The sequence below is a fragment of the Periplaneta americana genome, chromosome 3, assembly GCF_040183065.1.
Source record: "Periplaneta americana isolate PAMFEO1 chromosome 3, P.americana_PAMFEO1_priV1, whole genome shotgun sequence".
Taxonomy (NCBI): domain Eukaryota; kingdom Metazoa; phylum Arthropoda; class Insecta; order Blattodea; family Blattidae; genus Periplaneta; species Periplaneta americana.
This window is the reverse complement of record NC_091119.1, coordinates 160,850,649-160,868,360: the sequence shown is the minus strand read 5'-3', so window position 1 is coordinate 160,868,360 and position 17,712 is coordinate 160,850,649. Positions and strand designations below refer to the sequence as shown.

Genomic DNA, 17,712 nt, shown 5'->3' with positions numbered 1-17,712 from the left:
ATCATACCACCAAATACGACTTATGAGTTGCAATCTTTGGACAGGTACTTTTTTCGAATGTATAACCATATGATTTGACACATTTCTCATAATGTAGATTTTGATGATTCATCTGATACATTAAAACAACGCAACAATAATTATACTGAAACTACAGTCACTTATTTACCAGCAGTTTCCTTCTCCACGATTCCAACAGGCGCATGGGCATGGTTGGGTGTTAGCTGAATTGGGATCCAGAAGTGGACAACGTTTTCAAAACACTACAGAGTACTGTAACCGAAATGTACAAGGAATATGTACGATTTGTGCAAAATCAGCCTGTATAAAGTGCGGGTGGTGTACTGACAATTTGTGTTTCCAACATTATTTTGTTAGCTATCATTGTTGTGCGACATATGTTTCTGGATAAAAACAAATCAGATTCTGGAATACGATGCGTTAAGTAACATGATGACCACATCATCGTTTTCCTTTTTATGCATTAATCGCTAGTTGAAAGTTTGTTTTCTTGCTGCTTGAAGCCTCTTGTTCTGCGCTGTGTATCGCACTTGATAATTGCAGTAGAGTTACCGGTACGAAATTTTAGGATTACCCATATTTTATTATGCTGATTCCAAAAATATAAGTTTCATTTTCATTGTTTTTTTACCTCAGGTGAAGGTTTACTTTTAAGTCTTGAGAATAAGAAGAATCCGTCGAATGTGGTATACTATTATATTGATGAAGTAGTAGTAATACATTTGAATATGTGTAGACTGCACAACAACTAGCGAGTAAAAGCCCTGAGGGTTGTTGTGACTTGTATTATATAGGCGAGGTTTGGGGCGTTGTCAGAACGCAAGTCCATGTCTAAACATGACCATACATAGTAATGTTTATGGGTTGTAGTCACACGATAGACGTTGTAGTTCCACATGACCATAATATAGTAATATTTTAGGGAACGCAGCCCTACAGATTCCAAAAACAACACAAAGGGGTGAGAGGGTAACTCGTGAGTGAAGGGAAGATAGCTTGTACGTAGTCACAAAAATCCTTAGGAGTAACTTATACATTTACAATGATGCAGTTACACAGAATGTAGAAACATATAAGTTACATACATGATTCACAATTATTAATTCACACAAAGGTTACAATATTATTCCACAGACTAATGAAGTTATTCTGTACAGTTAAACTACACAAATCTACACTACCTGAGCTATTACATAGCATCCAAAACAAAAAATCGATAATAATTTTGGACTTATCACGTTTTCCCCTGTGTTCTTAAACTGTATTACTTTTATCGTTTTTTTTGCATAATTATTAATTGTGTGCTCGAATACAAAGTATAACTTTTATCTTCTGGATTACATACAAAAGACATTCCCTATAATCCCAAAATTAATACATATGATTTCATTTATAAATTCCTTTACTTAAGTCAGTCATTTCCAACTGGCCAACCTGTGACGTCGGAGCGCATTTCACTTCTTGGAGCAGACCTGGAAGAGCACGTGAGGGAGGGTAACTTTGTGTCTCCGATATTTAAACATCTCCATCCCTTCCACTGCTACTCCCCCTACATTGCTCATTTACACATGCTTCCCCTCTCAAGGAGATGGAGAGCAGAGACCTGTGACATCACAGAGCCAGCAGTTGGAAATTTCATTCCACTGTACTAATGGTCCTTGTAAAACAAGGGTTCAATGAAACTCAACTCTAAACAGGTAGCCGAAATAAATACTAAAACAAGAGAATCGTCCAAGATAGAACTACAAGGAGTGTCCAGCTTCCAGGATTGAGGGGTGTCCAACATAGAGTATATCCATCTTGAGTCTTGCGTACACTACTTTCAACACTTTACTACAGAAGATTGATAAATGGGCAACTTACTAGTGTTATACAGGGACATCATTTTATTTTTACTAACATTTTTAATATTAACCTGGCTATACCTTTGGATTAATAATTGAGACCCGGAAACACCGTTTGCTACCCCCTTCCACGACTGTAGTTCGATGATACTGGCGTAAAATACAAACAAATCACTTTACTAGGTACAGGAGGGAAGAAAAGTAGTTCATCCATGTATGTAAAGTAGGAAATATCGCGATTTTGAGTGTGATAATTTTCATGAGGTTTTGTTTAATCAAGATACAGTACAGTATTAACAATAAGTGTTTTACTCACGAACTGAGTTATCCATACGAACGTATTCATTATGCAGTGTATATTATACTGTCTACAGCACATTAGCGTACGATATAGAGAATGAAGTTAAAATGAAAAATAATCATAATATGGATATTTAAACACATTTTTGAAAATGGTGGCCGTTCATTTCGATACAGGCTTCAGTTCTTTTGTGCCTATTATTGCACTATAAAGTATTGCATCTAATTCCAATTACCAGTTTCGTCCTTCATACTTAGTAACTCATGTTGAAATAATTCTGTACCTACTCTATAAAAGAGTACCTTACGTACTGTAAATTCAGTCTTCACTTCTGCCCGACCCGCACAGATAAAATTACTCAGACATGCTATCTACTGTCCGTCCAAGTGGTTATGTGGCAGGATCGTAGAAAGGGGGGAGGGAACACGTGATAGTTAATTACTTAACGAGGCCCTTTTATTTAAGTTATTTTAAACAGTTGCATAATATTACATAGACGTCCAATTAATTCCTAACACAAATTAATGTTTTCAGAAAAGAGATAAGAAAGCCCAGCCACTAGTCTTTACAGTGGAGCGAGCAGAAGCAGGTGGGGGAAATCGGGATGCGACGTAGGCAAACGGACGACAGTACCTGTGCGAAAATATGATTCAATATTGGTAGTTTTCGTCATTGGAAAACGCGAACATATTTCTGAAACGTACTATAATCACTAACTCAGTACTGCGGCCTTGGTTCTGTGTGGAGGACATTTGGAACTTCGTTAGTAGAAGAGTTGGGAGTGAAGTACATTCAAAAACTCAGGTACAATAAAAGTTGAAGTAAAAATAAAATGATGTCCCTGTATATTTAAGCACGTGGGATTACAGCTGTTTCGGTATATACACCATAGTCAGAGCCTACTGGATCATAGCGTCATCTTGATATCGCTGTCTGTTGTAAGAGTGTGTTTGTGTGTTATAATGTGGAGTCAAATAGTGAGTGTGTTCTGAAATTTATCTGTGTGTTGAGAATTTGATTTGGATCTGTTCTAGTGTGTCTGTATATTTCATATTGTTCAAATGTGTTGAGTTTTTTGTTTTTGGGTTGGATATGTAGGATTTCCATGTCTGTATTTATGTTATTGTATGTATGATTAGCATTAATTATGTGTTCGGCATATGTAGATGTATTGTGTCTTCTGGTTATTGCTTTAATGTGTTCTTTATAGCGTGTTTGGAATGATCTGCCTGTCTGTCCAATGTAGAACTTGTCGAAACTATTAGATGTGAGTTTGTATACGCCTGTGTGGTTGTATTTATTTGTTTGTGTTATTTGTGTGTTGAGGTGGCTTTGTAGTGTATTTTCTGTTCTGTATGCTATGTTGTATTTCTGCTTTCTGAATGAGGGTGCGATCTTATGTGTGTTTTTGTTTTCGTATGTTAGTGTGATGTATTTCTTGTGATATATTGGATATGTAAATGCCTAAAATTTTTTCCAGCTCCAAGACAATATCTCTAATATAATGAAGTATCTAACGTGCAGAGGTGTCCAAATAGAGAGGTTTCAGAAATTTTCACAAAATTGTTTTAGTTTCAAATTTACCTATAGCCTACGTATAAATAACGATGTACTGAATTTTCCCAACAACCGGATGACTCTTTTTAACATAATAAAATTGTTCAATCTTTAATCAAGCTACTGAAAACACACCAACAAGAACCAAGACTGTTTATGTGAAAGTATTCCACCACAGTTTGACTGTATTAGAATACAGTATTATGCTAACAATAGATTTCTTACGCAGGTCTTTTCCAGCGCGCCGTGGCCCAGAGTGGAAGCGCGCTGAATCCATGGGCCTTTCAATCTGCCAGCAAGAGCGTCGATACGGCGTTTCGAGTAGGAACATTTCTGGGTACCAATACTACAGACAAGGACGAGTTACTACGCTATCTGAAGAGCCTTCCATTGGAACGACTTGTGAGTTCTTAAATGAAAAAGAAATTAGATTTTAAGGTTTCATTGTGAATGAACTGCATTTATTTGCCCTGTGAGGATGGTTTTCTGTAATGTACTGTCCTCCAGTCAGGAGAAAAATCTGAGAAAGACTGCAAACTAGGAGTGGTGTCACGAAACAGAAGCATTACTAATCGTTCTAAACATTCTCTCATACTTGTGAACAAGTACAGCCTACATGTTTGTATTATCCACAAGAAAAACACTAGCTTACACTGAACGAAATAAACTCGCATTTAGATTCGCCTATAGTCTTTCTCAGAAGATTTTCAGTCATCGCATTTATCAATGTTTCTAATTAAACATACAACGCTGGAATGTCATCAATAGGGAACGAAGTTTTGACATCGAAATATTGCCTACATGTTTAAGGAACACTGGTTGAAAGATAAAGTCAGTTGTTTACTTTAATCTTGTACCTTCAGGTTCGTACACAAAATTAAAGACATTGCGAGAAGGGAGCTCTGTTCATTCGAAGTTAAATGAGTGTGGGTTTTGTATTTTCCATAAAAGACCCCATTTTTTAAAATTTATATTATTATCTTGCGTCTATTTCTAGCTTATTTTTGGCTTATACATATTTATTTATTTACTTACTTAAGTTACGTATTTATTTATATTTATTTACGTATGTATTTATTTATCTATCTACTTTTCTATTTATTTACTTATCTACTTAACTATTTATGTATTATGTATTTATGTAATTTATTTATTTATTCATTTATTTATTTTGAAGTAACTGAAAGAAATAAAATTTAAATAGTACATTATGCAACGAGCCTATAATTATAGTAATTAAGACGCGAGTATGTTTATGAAATGAGCGCAAGCGAGTTTCATAATTTTCATACGAGCGTCTTAATTGCCATTATAGACAAGTTTCATACGACTTTTTATGCTCGACCATATTTCTAACTTGAAATTATTCAGAAGTATTCATTTTATTCGTATCTGACTGAAGATCGGAAGTGACCTTGTGCATAGCTCGTAAATTGTGAGATGTGCGCAGACGCGAAAGTATTGATTTTTTCCGAGAAATAATAATGCCATTGACCTTGATGTAATCTAGAGAATAACATGAACTAATTTTGATATAACCTGGAAATTTTTTATTTTTTATTTTAGTAGGTTATTTTACGACGCTTTATCAACATCTTAGGTTATTTAGCGTCTGAATGAGATCAAGGTGATAATGCCGGTGAAATGAGTCCGGGGTCCAACACCGAAAGTTACCCAGCATTTGCTCATATTGGGTTGAGGGAAAACCCCGGAAAAAACCTCAACCAGGTAACTTGTCCTGACCGGGAATCGAACCCGGGCCACCTGGCTTCGCGGCTAGACGCGCTAACCGTTTCTCCATAGGTGTGGACACCTGGAAATTGATTTAGAATTGAAAAAACGAGATGACAAATTGAATTTATTTGAATATTATTTACAATTAACGCTAATTATTATAGTAACAGAACATAACCTTCTGCGACAGTATTGGATTTCTAGCCTCCGTGACGTTTCGCTAGTTGTCTTTCGATTGCATATCCGAGAATAATCGAAAACCTGAACTTTAATGAATAGGTGTACTTTAATGACATGCATTAAAGGACTGCTACCAGGTGTATAATTACTACATTTCGGCATGATCGAGCATAAAAGTTATATATGGCATGAGGTAAAACGAATTTTTTCTAAACACATATAAAAGTACTTTTATTCAGCTCTGTTAGACTTAAGTAACTTAGGAATGGTTTATTTAATTTAAAAATTTTAACTGATTTTCCAGTGGCGTGTTGTTACCAGCCATGATTTTAAATTCCAACCAACATCAGAAATTAACATCACAAGCGATGAGGTCTTCCTGCCAGACAAGCCGATCAACATGATCAATGCAGGGAACTTCAATAAAGTGCCTTACGTTACTGGAGTGGCATCGCGAGAAGGGATACTATTAGTACAACGTAAGTTTACAGCTGTCGAAAGTCGAAATCAATACAACTATAAAATCTGCCTCGACATGGGCAACTATTAATAATGGAATTCCTCAAGGATCAATATTATGTCCCCTACTTTTTCTAGTGTTCATAAATGATCTTGCCTTCCTAATAAAAGATGTAGATCATCCCATATTGTTTGCAGACGACATAAGTATAGTAATTACAGCCAGTAACTCCAACATATTCCAATCTTCAACATAGGCAATTCTTTTCAAAATAAGTGATTGGTTTTTAGCCAATAAATTATTATTAAATTGTAACAAAACAACATAATAATTCGGTTTTATTATTAAATTGTAACAAAACAACATAATAATTCATTTTAAATCCTGCCCAAATTCAACCTCGCAAATTTCAACCGCAATAATTAAAAATAAGTCCCTAATATAAACAACAACAACAACAACCAAATTTCTTGGCTTACAAATCTATAATGTGTTAAATTAGAAAAGTCATATTAAAGAAATTATCCTTAAATTAAATTCAGTATGTTTTGCTATTAGATCTATGCAAGAGATAGTCAAAATCAATATCTTAAAAGTAATATACTTTGCATACTTTCACTCGATAATGAGTTTTGGAACAATAGTCTGGGGTAATTCTACAGATAGTAACAGTATATTCCTACTACAAAAAAGAGTAATTATAATAATAGTAGGTGCCAAATCTAAGGAATCGTGTAGGACGGTTTTCAAAAAACTACAAATAATGCCCATGGTTTGCCAGTATATTTTTTCATACCTCGTATGTAATAGTGAAAACTTTGTAACTAATTAAACAGTTAATAGCATAAATACGGGTAAAAAAATTACTTTCATACTTCATCGGCAAGTCTATCGTGCTATCAAAAAGGAGTGTGTTATATGACAGTAAAAATTTTTAATAGTCTCTCTGTGGATAAAAAAAATCAAACTCAAAACATAAGATTATTTAGGGGGAAATTAAAGAAGTATCTAATTTCTCACGCCTTCTATTCTGTAGGTGATTTTATGACATTCAACAACCGCTTCATGAATATTTCTGTCTTGTATTAAGTATTGATACTAAACCTTTGTGTTGTACTAGTAGACTATATTGTAAATCTCTTCTGCATATATTTCAACTAGACTGTGACTATAATCAAGACTTTATAGTACTATTAAGGTTTTTTTTTGACATGTTCTTTATTCTAGCTGTGAAGCAATGTACGAATATCACGAAATGTAAATAAATACAATACAATACAATACATAACTTTCTGTAGTTGGTCAAGAAGCATACACTCTGTTCGTATACAGCAGTGATGTTTGGCTATGATTAGCGTCTTCGCGTCCTTGAGATTATGACGTGAACCTATCTTTACTTAACGTGCGGAATACCTGCTGCTATTTGGTTGTGTGTTCGAATGTCAACAACAAGCCTCAGTGTCGGAACATGCCACAGCTAGTATAATTGGACGGAGTTACGCAATAATAGACCAAGCGTCAAAAACCTGTTTCGAGATATTGGCCATTGAAATAAATCTGTATTTTTTTTATAAAATATTTTATGCAAGATGTATTATAACATTCATACTATTACAAAAAATAGCACAAATAATACCAAAAAAGGCTAGCCGATTTTTAATAAGAGACCAGCAGTTGAATTAATATTTAAAAGCAAAATAAATAAATGCATTTTATGCAATAAACGAATTTTTACTCTAAACAGCAGAAAAATTCAGATATCGCATTCTTGATTTTTTCCGAGTTAAATTAGTCTGCCACCAACAGATTTGTGCAAATATCTCATTTTTTTCAACTGTCGGTTGGTCTATTATTGCGTAATTCCGTCCAATTGTACCGTTATGGTGCGCTGTCCAAATTTTCAAGATCATAACGTAAATGTAATTTTTAAAAGGAATGCGAAAGTAATTTTTTGTTATAGAATGAAGAGATGTGTTATGATTTTTATGTAGTAAAATATACTTTTTTTAGGTGCAGAATTAATTTATTAATAATTATTTAATAATTAATATATTTTTTTTTATTTTTCATCTGCCGATCTATTTATTTATTTTAGGAAATTCCTCTTCTGTAACTAGAAAATGAGGTTTCATAAGCGACCTCGGATTTCTTACTGAAATCTGTGATCATCTTAATCATCTCAATTGCATACTTCAATGGAAATATAAAAAAGCAACTGATGTTTCTTTAGCTGTAAAGGCATTCCTATACTCTTTGGATTTATGGAAATCTCAGCGTCTATTAAAGAGCTTCACTATTTTGAATGTTAAAATTGCTAAATAATATATTATCTTATCAGACGAGAGAACAATAACCTAGTAGTTGAAACAGCGTCGTTAAATAACCAACTAGAAAAAGCATAAATACTTTATGGTCCTATATATTTCGAAATTCTATTTCAGAAACCAAAATATCGACTTTTTATACTTCCATTACCTAATTTAGAAAATATTAATAATTGTTAAGTGTCCAGGGGCAATTTTTCAGTAGGCTACTCTTTTTCTTTCTATATACTACTGAAAGAATGAATCTGTATTTTGATTGTCCTATTATGGTATTATTTTCATTTTGTATAGTGTCAATTTTGTTATTATTTTTTAATATGTTTATATTTTGTTCTTTTCACGTTTGTTAAATTTCACTGCTTCTGTATTTTATGGCCTGGTGGAGAGTAAGGGAAGGCCCTAAGGCCTAAACACCGCCACTAAATAAAATAAAATAATTAAAATATAAGTAATAAAAATTTAATAAATAAATAAATAACAAATAAAATAAATAAATAACAAATAAATAAAATAAATATACTGAAAATTAACAAGAAACATGGCGGTGTATATGTATTTTTATCATTTTGACTGTATCAGTAACTACTTCATAGCCTTACTCCCGTAAGCTATTTTAGAATGGCTGTCCTCGAAAGTTCCAATAGAAATAAGATCACTTCATTTTATGTAAGAAAACTAACAATTCACATTGTCATTTTTCTCATAGAATTGAAACAAGGTTATCTGGGAGACCTCCAGAATAAAACGGAGTCAATAATCAAGGAAGAATTTGAAATGGAGGAGAATGATCCCAGAATTCACGAAGCTGCGGCCAAGCTCAGAGAATTCTACTTTGGTGATGCAACGAATGTTACTTTGCTTCAGCGTATTATTGTAAGTATTCATGAATGTTTGCGCAATATATTAAAATTAAAGAAATTATGGAGCATTCTTAGAAATTTCAGGAATTATTGCATGGCAACAATGTATTTAATAAAAAAAAAGAGAAAGCTATTGCGAGGTTTTCGGCTTTTTGTACCCCGTTATGATGTAAAAAAATAACAGTGCTTCAGAAAAAATCTAACGGACAGGCTCCCATTTCCTAGACTTCACTGAGCATAGAGCCAATACAGAGTTCCGAAATATTAGATAATTCTAAATATGACATGATTCAAGAGTAAAAAATTACATACAGGATATTATAAAATTCTAGGTACAAATTTTAGGGGTGACTAGAGGACAATGTAACAAGGCAAAAATTCCTAATAAATATAGGTCCGGAAATCAACCGCTAACGAGATATGTCATCAATCACTATGGCCACGAATAGAATAGGAGTACATCGGGTACATTTGTAACTCCATTTGTTACCTGACAGATTTAATAGTCGTGCGTACCTCCAATTTTCCAACATAAGCTATGCGGCCTTTTGGATTATGTGCCTCTTTGGGAAAGACAGCTGTCGTGATACATGCATGACGAATCACCGGCTCACTTTCATTTGAACATCTGTGAGTTCTTATACGCAAACTTCCACAACAGATGTATGGCCATGGTTTACCAACACCATGGCCTTCCAGGTCCCCAGACTTCAATCATCTGGATTTCTTGTTTGGAAATATTTGAAATGTCTTGTGTATTCCAGCCCTGTAAATAATGTTAACGAGCACCGGTAACGTATTTTCAATGATTGTCAACGCACTAGAGACACGCCAGGGATATTCAAACGTTTACGATGAGGAAACGTGCTGATGCCGGCCTTATAATGTACGGTGGTCATATTAAGCACATGTTGTAACGCTCCCTTCTTTCATTGCATATCGGAAGTTATGTTACCCCAGAGCACCTCTACTGACGAGACATAAAAAACCCATAAACAGCTGCTTTACGGACCTCTTTATTAGGATTTTCTGCCTTGTTTCATTGTCTTCTATTCACCCTTGTAATTTGTACCTATAATTGAAGCGTTTAGTTTCATAAGGGTCTAAGTGCACAGTACTAGGTTTGTGTAACACTTTCATGTTGATCCACATAGTAAATGTAACTACAGTTGGTGTAATTGCAATTTACAGTTCATTACGGATCTCTGGTTCACAAGAGGTGTGTACTGCACTGCTAAAAGACAAGCGGCGCTCTCGACGAGTCCAGTTTATGTGTATCAGTTCTCATTCAGCGGCGCCACGAACCTCTACAAAGACAAGTTTGGAGGTGGTGACATACCAGGTAGGCAGCCATATTGACTTAGATACTTAGAAATTAAGCAACAATATGCAGAAACATTAAATAACGAACGACGTGAATAATAATCTCTTTCTATCTCCAAAAGTGATGTACAAAGGAGTAGGCCCTTTTAACAAGAAAGTTAAAAAGTTGTTACCTTTCTTGTTTTACGAAACAAAAAACATCACTACAGTTTACTTCCAGAAACTATACTCTATCGTGTTGGTTTTTATATTCGGATATACTCTCCCATTTGTTTACTTGTTGATTAGAAACAAAAGAAAGTAAGCGTCAAAACATGGATTTTCAGGTTATGGTTGATTCATGACCTGAGAGGATAAAAAGAAAGGCGGGAGTACTTCAAGCCAAATATGCTTGAAATCGGTGCGACGGATATGACGTCAAACTACACCTTTTACGCCCCATAATCCACCGGGAAATACAGCCAATTTCCAAATATTAAATTGCTACTATCGGTTTTGATCATACGTAAACGGATTAGAATGGATCTGGAGGTAACAGGACTACTAGCAGATTATTATATCAATGTATATTTCACTGTATATTTATTAAAAGTGTTATGGTTGTGACATGGACTGAACACCTCATTTCCACATTCTTTCTCTTATCAAGAAGGATGTTGGCATTCCTTCATATGTTAAAGCATAGGGGGACATATCAACGGACATAATCTACAGTTGAGCCGAACAGAATATTAGCTTATTTATAAAGAAATAACTCCTGCTACACTTTTGAAATATTCACAACAACACGAAACAATTTGTAATCGTAATAATATGAACAAAACAGCTGATAAACACACCGGAAAAAGAGATGAACTGCGGGTTATTTGACGGCCATACTAGTACATCTTTTTGGTTCCACCGTTTCAAGCTTATGGCCCGGGGTTGTTTATGACATATAGTATTTTATATTTTTTTTATGTTGGTACTCCCGAATTGCAAGGTTGAATAGTTACCTATATATTTCCGTATTCAAAGGAAGTAAGGCATAAGGCTTTATGCAAAGTGGAACATTCATCTCACCATATCTCAAAATGGAGATTTTGGACTTACTTCCTTCTGGTTTCTGAGTAAGAAATCAGGAATGGATTTTTGAGATGTGCTAATAATAATATTTTAAGTTGAAACAGAATCAGTGGAAAGGTAATAGAACTTCCCAACAAAGCAATAATTAAGAATGACCTCTACTAAACTTGTAACTTATTTAACAGCATTATATTTATGTTCGCCTTTGCTCTATTGGCCAAATGCTGTTACTAAACAGACACACTCATAATAGTACATGGAATAAATTTTTAATTTCAGGCGCTGCTCACGCTGATGAGTTGGCATATCTTTACCAGGCATCATTTACCAACCAGACATTTGCACCCGAGTCCCCAGAGTTGGAATTGTCACGAAGAATAATAAAGCTCTGGGCTAACTTTGTTAAAACCGGGTGAGTATCTATGCTTAGAAACTACGTCACTTTTACTTAATTTCAAGTAATTATGATAGAGCAAATACGAAAGTTTAAATTGGCTACCAGTGTTTTAATATCTATGACATATTCATTCTAAATACTAAAGATGTTTTCTCTCATTTACTTTACTTCATATGTTGTGGGATTAATGCTTACAATTCAGCCATGGGCATTCATGCGTGGCCCCCGCAGGATTGTCGCTAAGGATTCGCACTCCTCGCTCAGTTGTTTCAGTAGTACGATACGCAACTTATTGTACGTACATGAGTGCATGGGTGGGCAACTCGTGCTCTCAGACTGTCAACACAACCTCAGTCAGCTGTAGTGTTTGTACGCAGTTCTTGCAAGACGTAAGTTCGCTTGAGTATTCAGTAAGCTGCGGCTCGTTATGAATGAAACACAGTAAAATCCGATTAGATCGCTTCTCTTTTATTTGCGACTGTGAAAAAGTACTTTGTGCGAGATCCGCACAAAACCAATCCGCGGTAAGTCTAAAATTCCACATTCAGTATTCCCAACCTAACACACATAACAATTTCCCTCTTCTTACCGCTTAAGCGCGAGATTCATTTTACTGCTTTAGGCTTTTAACATATAATTTTTAGAGACGTTCAATATAGTAATAATTATAAATTGGAAACTTACAACTGCAATTTCACCTGAATTGCAATGTTAATTATTGTTTTTAAATATTTGCAAAAATTAAGTAAACTCTACAACTCCACTAAAGTTACTGCATTCGTGATGCAAGTAACATTAAGGAAGCCGTGAAAAAAATCAACAAGATTCCAGATGCCGATGTTATTACTGCAATATGTTATGTAAATAATATTGTTAAAATATTAAAATGAAAAATAAATCATTACATAACCTTACCGTTTGTTTTAAGTTAGCATTTATAGACTGGGGAAAAAAAAGACAGACGTATATCACGGCCTGCTGGAGTATAGTAAACACGGAAAACATTTTAAAGCAACAATGTTGAAGATAGATATTTTTGTTTTGCAAATTTGCCGTCATTGAACAGAAACCAAGATGGAGATTTCATTGCAACTAATTAGAAATTCCTCTTTCAGGTATGTAATAAACGATCTTCGCACAAAATAATGTAGGATACACGAGCGGTATGTTTTCTTTCAATTCTCGGAAATTAAAAAAGCTCAACTACGTTTCGCTTTTTCAAACTTTTCCTCGAACATGAAAACTTCAACATACAGCTCTTGTAACGCATATTACTATTTTTTGTTGAGAAGGAAGATATAGCTATGTATCTTATATTACTATGCTCTACTACACTTTTTTACGCATAAGAGAGGCAATCGAAATGATAGCCGTCCAAATCTTGGATTTAAAATATTGGCATCCTAATCAATTCAAATGAACAAAAAAGAAAATGTAAATTAATGTAAAAAAATACATAATGAAATTTAAAAAAAATATATTCTGCGACAAGATGTGGTAGCTATGAAAACGATAAAAGTTTATTGAAAATAAATAATATACATTGAATATTATAAAGATGAATCGAGATGGTGATTGATGATGTTCAATGAAGATTTTAAAATGGTTAATGCAATTGTCTGAAGAGTCTTCTCAGGAACCTTTAATTTTCTGAGGATCTTCAATGTAAATTTGGGAATTGTTCCTCGCGCACCAAACACAAGTCCAATGACATTCCAATCTTGAATATTACATTTATGACAGATCATCACAGCATGGAAGGTAAATAGCGCGTTTCTCTTCATGTACCTGCTTTGGTTGATCTTCATTAATTTCGAACCTTACAGTGGGGTCAAGAATGAGATCAGTTTTTTGTATCTCTGTCAATCATTATGATGTCAGCACGCCGTGTAGATCCTTCCGTAGAATGACATTGAACTTCCTCATATACTTCGTATTCACCATGTTCCCTTAATCTGTTAGCAATTATTGAGCGGACTGTGTTATGTCTGTCAATTCTCAGTAATTCGCCCTGAGGACAGAAACCTAGCACGTGGGGTAACGTTTCATGTTAATTGCATCTCCTGCAATGGGTATTGCTAAGGCTTCTACCGGGGAGAGATCTAACTGCGATAACATTGGTGCTCATTTTAATGGCCTCGGTCCATTGGCCACAAGATAGACCTTTCTTGTTGCTAATCCAGGTGTTACCTTTTTTCCAGTGAGAATAGAATGTAATTCCTTTACCTTCCTTTACTGATTATAAGAAGTGACACGAAGTTGTTTACGGATGTTACGTGGATTAATGGTTCCAATATCGTTGACATTAATTGGTAAGTGGCAAAGGCTGTCAGTATTTTCGGCTTGAAGGTTCCTAGTGTGATTAATATAAGGGTTGTCTTCTTTAACTAATAATCTGCAAACATTAAGATGTTGGAGAAAAGCTTCCCACTGTGCTTTAAAAATACCAAGTCCTCTCAAATTTCGAGACATTTTACAAATAAACATGGCGAAAGTTTTGGTAAAGTAATACTGTATGGATCTGCAAGAGAGAAAGTTTTACAAGAGCTATAGGGAAAAATGGGATATCAACAATATGAGACCGACGTCACATGTCGTCAGCACGTTATGCATGAGTTACAGAATTGCGCGACATATGATCGACCAGCTAAGAGTATTTGTAGATATATTTAAAATGAGGCAGTATTAAGCGGAACATAAACAAATTTCCGACTTCCCTTCACTAGAAACTGTCGTGAAGAATGATTAAGAAAATTTTCCTATCATACAAAGGACTCTTCTTCAAGTCGTTACAACAGAATTCACTGGTAGGTTGGAGAGATAGTGACAATGGACAAGGAATGGTGTGTTTCTGCAATCCTTTTGGCTTGCAGCCGATAGAAGCTTCTGAAGGTTTGGAGCTTGAATTGATAAATCTACAGAACAGCACGCCACTTAAAGTTTCGGTGAAATCAGGAATCTAACTGCTCGCTATGCTACCTAAGGCAGAATTTCCAAATCTACACTTATTTGTCTCATGTCTAGTAATCATATTGTAATATGTACAGTGCATTTACAGTAGAGAAAAGAATTGCTTAACATTGATTTTCTACAACTCATTTTGATGTTGAAGGTCTGTCTTGATTGTGTAATTTAATATTTTCCATGTACAGTAGTGGCAAAAAAAACCGGACCGACCCTTGTAGCTGATTTCAGAGCCTTGTTCACTCCAGAGCACGATAGACTTTCGTGGTTCCAATCCTGCCTGGGAAGGAAACTTTTCTTTTGTTCCTTATTCAGATTTACTCCCAATACTTTTCGATAGGTGTAAAATTCATGTTCTGGGAATAATAAGTTAATTAAATAGTAAAATATCGCTGCAATCGAAAAGTATTGGGAATAAATTTGAATAAGGAACAAAAGAAGTGTCCTTCCCAGGCAGGATTCGAACCACGAAAGTCTTAGTTACCAGTCTATCGTGCTCTGAAGTGAACAAGGCTCTGAAATCAGCTACAAGGGTCGGTCCGGTTTTTTTTTTTTGCCACTACTGTACCTTTTGCTGTTACAGTGTTTTTCAAAGAACAGAATTCTATCTGTCATAAAGACTTTTTGCACACCTATATGTTTTTTCTCTTTAATAAGAAAATATTCCTTTCCAAACTTCTCTATAAGTTTAGTGCTCTTAATTTTGGACATGTTCCACAATACTGTGAATTACAAAACAATGACGTTAACACTAACACAAATATGGATACATAAATAATTAAGTAAATGAAATAAAATGAAATATACTTGTTTATTCATAGGAATTCCCCCATTAACTCTTGGCTTAGTTGCCTCATGAGTGATGTCTTATTGTTATCACTTATGAAGTTCAATCTGTCTTCGGACAGTTGACTAAACAACACACTGGACCTCAATTACGTATGGTAATCGCACGGAGCCACTCCAAACAGCAGTAAGAAAAACGATAATGCACTTTGTTATGAAACCTGCTATACTCTTGCAGTGCCACACAATCCTACGGGTCATGACGTCATTTATACTCCGTGCGTTCCAAACTTCAGTCTGGCGATTAGGTGACCCTTAGTCTGAGGCCTGGTGATCTCAGGAAGACTCTAAACTTGAAACCATGGTTTATACATAGGGTGATTCACAAGGATTTACCATCTCTTTCCGAAGATATTCTGAGCAAAAAATGTCATATAAACATTTCTCCTAATCTCAATATTTCCAGAATTACACTAATTTGAAGTTGTTTCTAAAATACCATTATTCTTGAGTTTTAAGGGTAAAAGAATATTAAAGATAAATAAATAACTATTCAGGAGTATCATTTCTTTAATTCACTAGTATTCTGAAGCTAGAAATGTGTTGTAAATTCCATAGTTGCTTCGTACAGATTTTTTTTTTTTCAATTTTTAACTTCAAAATGACATTTTCTTACGTATTTATCACAATAATTGTTACAAATCACGCCGCTCTTTTAATTCTTTAAGACTGTACATTAAGATGCATAATTAAACTGTAAAGAATCAAGTTTCTAAAGTCGTATAATTTGTAACAATTTTTGTTATATGTTAAGAATGACGTAATTTTTAGTTAAAAATTGAAAAGCAAAATCTGTACAAAGTAAGTAACACCACATTTTTAGCTTCAGAACACTAGTTAATTAAAGAAGTGACACTTCTGAATAGTTCATTTTCTATTTGTAATATTTTTTTATCCTTAAAACTAAAGAAGAAAAGTATTTTTACTAACAACTTCAAATTAGTGTAACTCTGAAAATATTGAGATCAGGGCATATGTTTACATGACTTTTTTGCTCAAAATGTCTTCGGAACCGGTAATAATATAAATCAATTGTCAATTTACATTCCTAATTCCAGAAACCCGACGCCCGAGGCAGATCCGTTGCTGCAGAACGTAACGTGGAACCCTGTGACGCAGACAGAGTTTCCCTACCTCCACATCGATACCAACCTCACGCTGAAGCACGACCTGTTGAACGACACCATGAACTTCTGGGACCAGCTGACCAGAAACTACACAACGCACTCCTTATGCGAGTAGCCGTGCCTTACAGTGTACTATCAGTGTTGTTAACTGATAGAAAATTTACAAAATGGAAGTTAGAGAATCTGCGGAGTACATGTATAATCTTTGTGGAATAAAACATGAATAAGATTTGTAAAATAAATTTAGTGTATGATAATAAAATCGTATATTTTTCTACACAGCTTTCAAATTTAAGGCCGGGAACACATGAACGTTGATATGACGTAAGTTGCAACGAACGCTAGAATTAATGACATTGAATACCAATTCACACGAGAGCACTGTTTCGTGACGTATCGTCATCAGTTCCAACATGGAAGCTGAAGCTTTTTTCACATATCTCTAATTACAAGTACCAAAAAAAGAAACAGAAAAAAAGTGTGCGGAGATGATGGGTTCACCCTGTCAATAGTCAAAGATATGCGAACATGTTATATCCTCAACTCAAAGTGGATGATCTGAATTTTTTTACTTGCAATTTTTTTTTGCTAATGGCGGATACTTGACTCAACGTCATTCACCCATATGAAGCCAGTTATGTAGACCAATTTACCGACAGAATCTTTGTCCAGGATGCGCCATACGAGGCTGAGATGAGATGAGATGAGA

The 17,712-nt window shown here is 34.7% G+C and overlaps 1 protein-coding gene across 1 annotated transcript in view; it reads left to right on the top strand.

Moving 5' to 3' along the window:
* Window positions 1–17,280, top strand: part of LOC138696776 (esterase FE4-like) — a 47,169-nt gene extending 29,889 nt beyond the window's left edge. The window contains exons 5-10 of the mRNA XM_069822172.1: window positions 3,953–4,125; window positions 5,942–6,116; window positions 9,128–9,294; window positions 10,473–10,623; window positions 11,949–12,081; window positions 16,935–17,280. Of these exons, the coding sequence (XP_069678273.1) occupies window positions 3,953–4,125; window positions 5,942–6,116; window positions 9,128–9,294; window positions 10,473–10,623; window positions 11,949–12,081; window positions 16,935–17,118 (983 nt within the window). The 3' untranslated portion in view covers window positions 17,119–17,280. The remainder of the gene's footprint in view (window positions 1–3,952; window positions 4,126–5,941; window positions 6,117–9,127; window positions 9,295–10,472; window positions 10,624–11,948; window positions 12,082–16,934) is intronic.
* The last annotated feature ends 432 nt before the right edge of the window (window positions 17,281–17,712 follow it).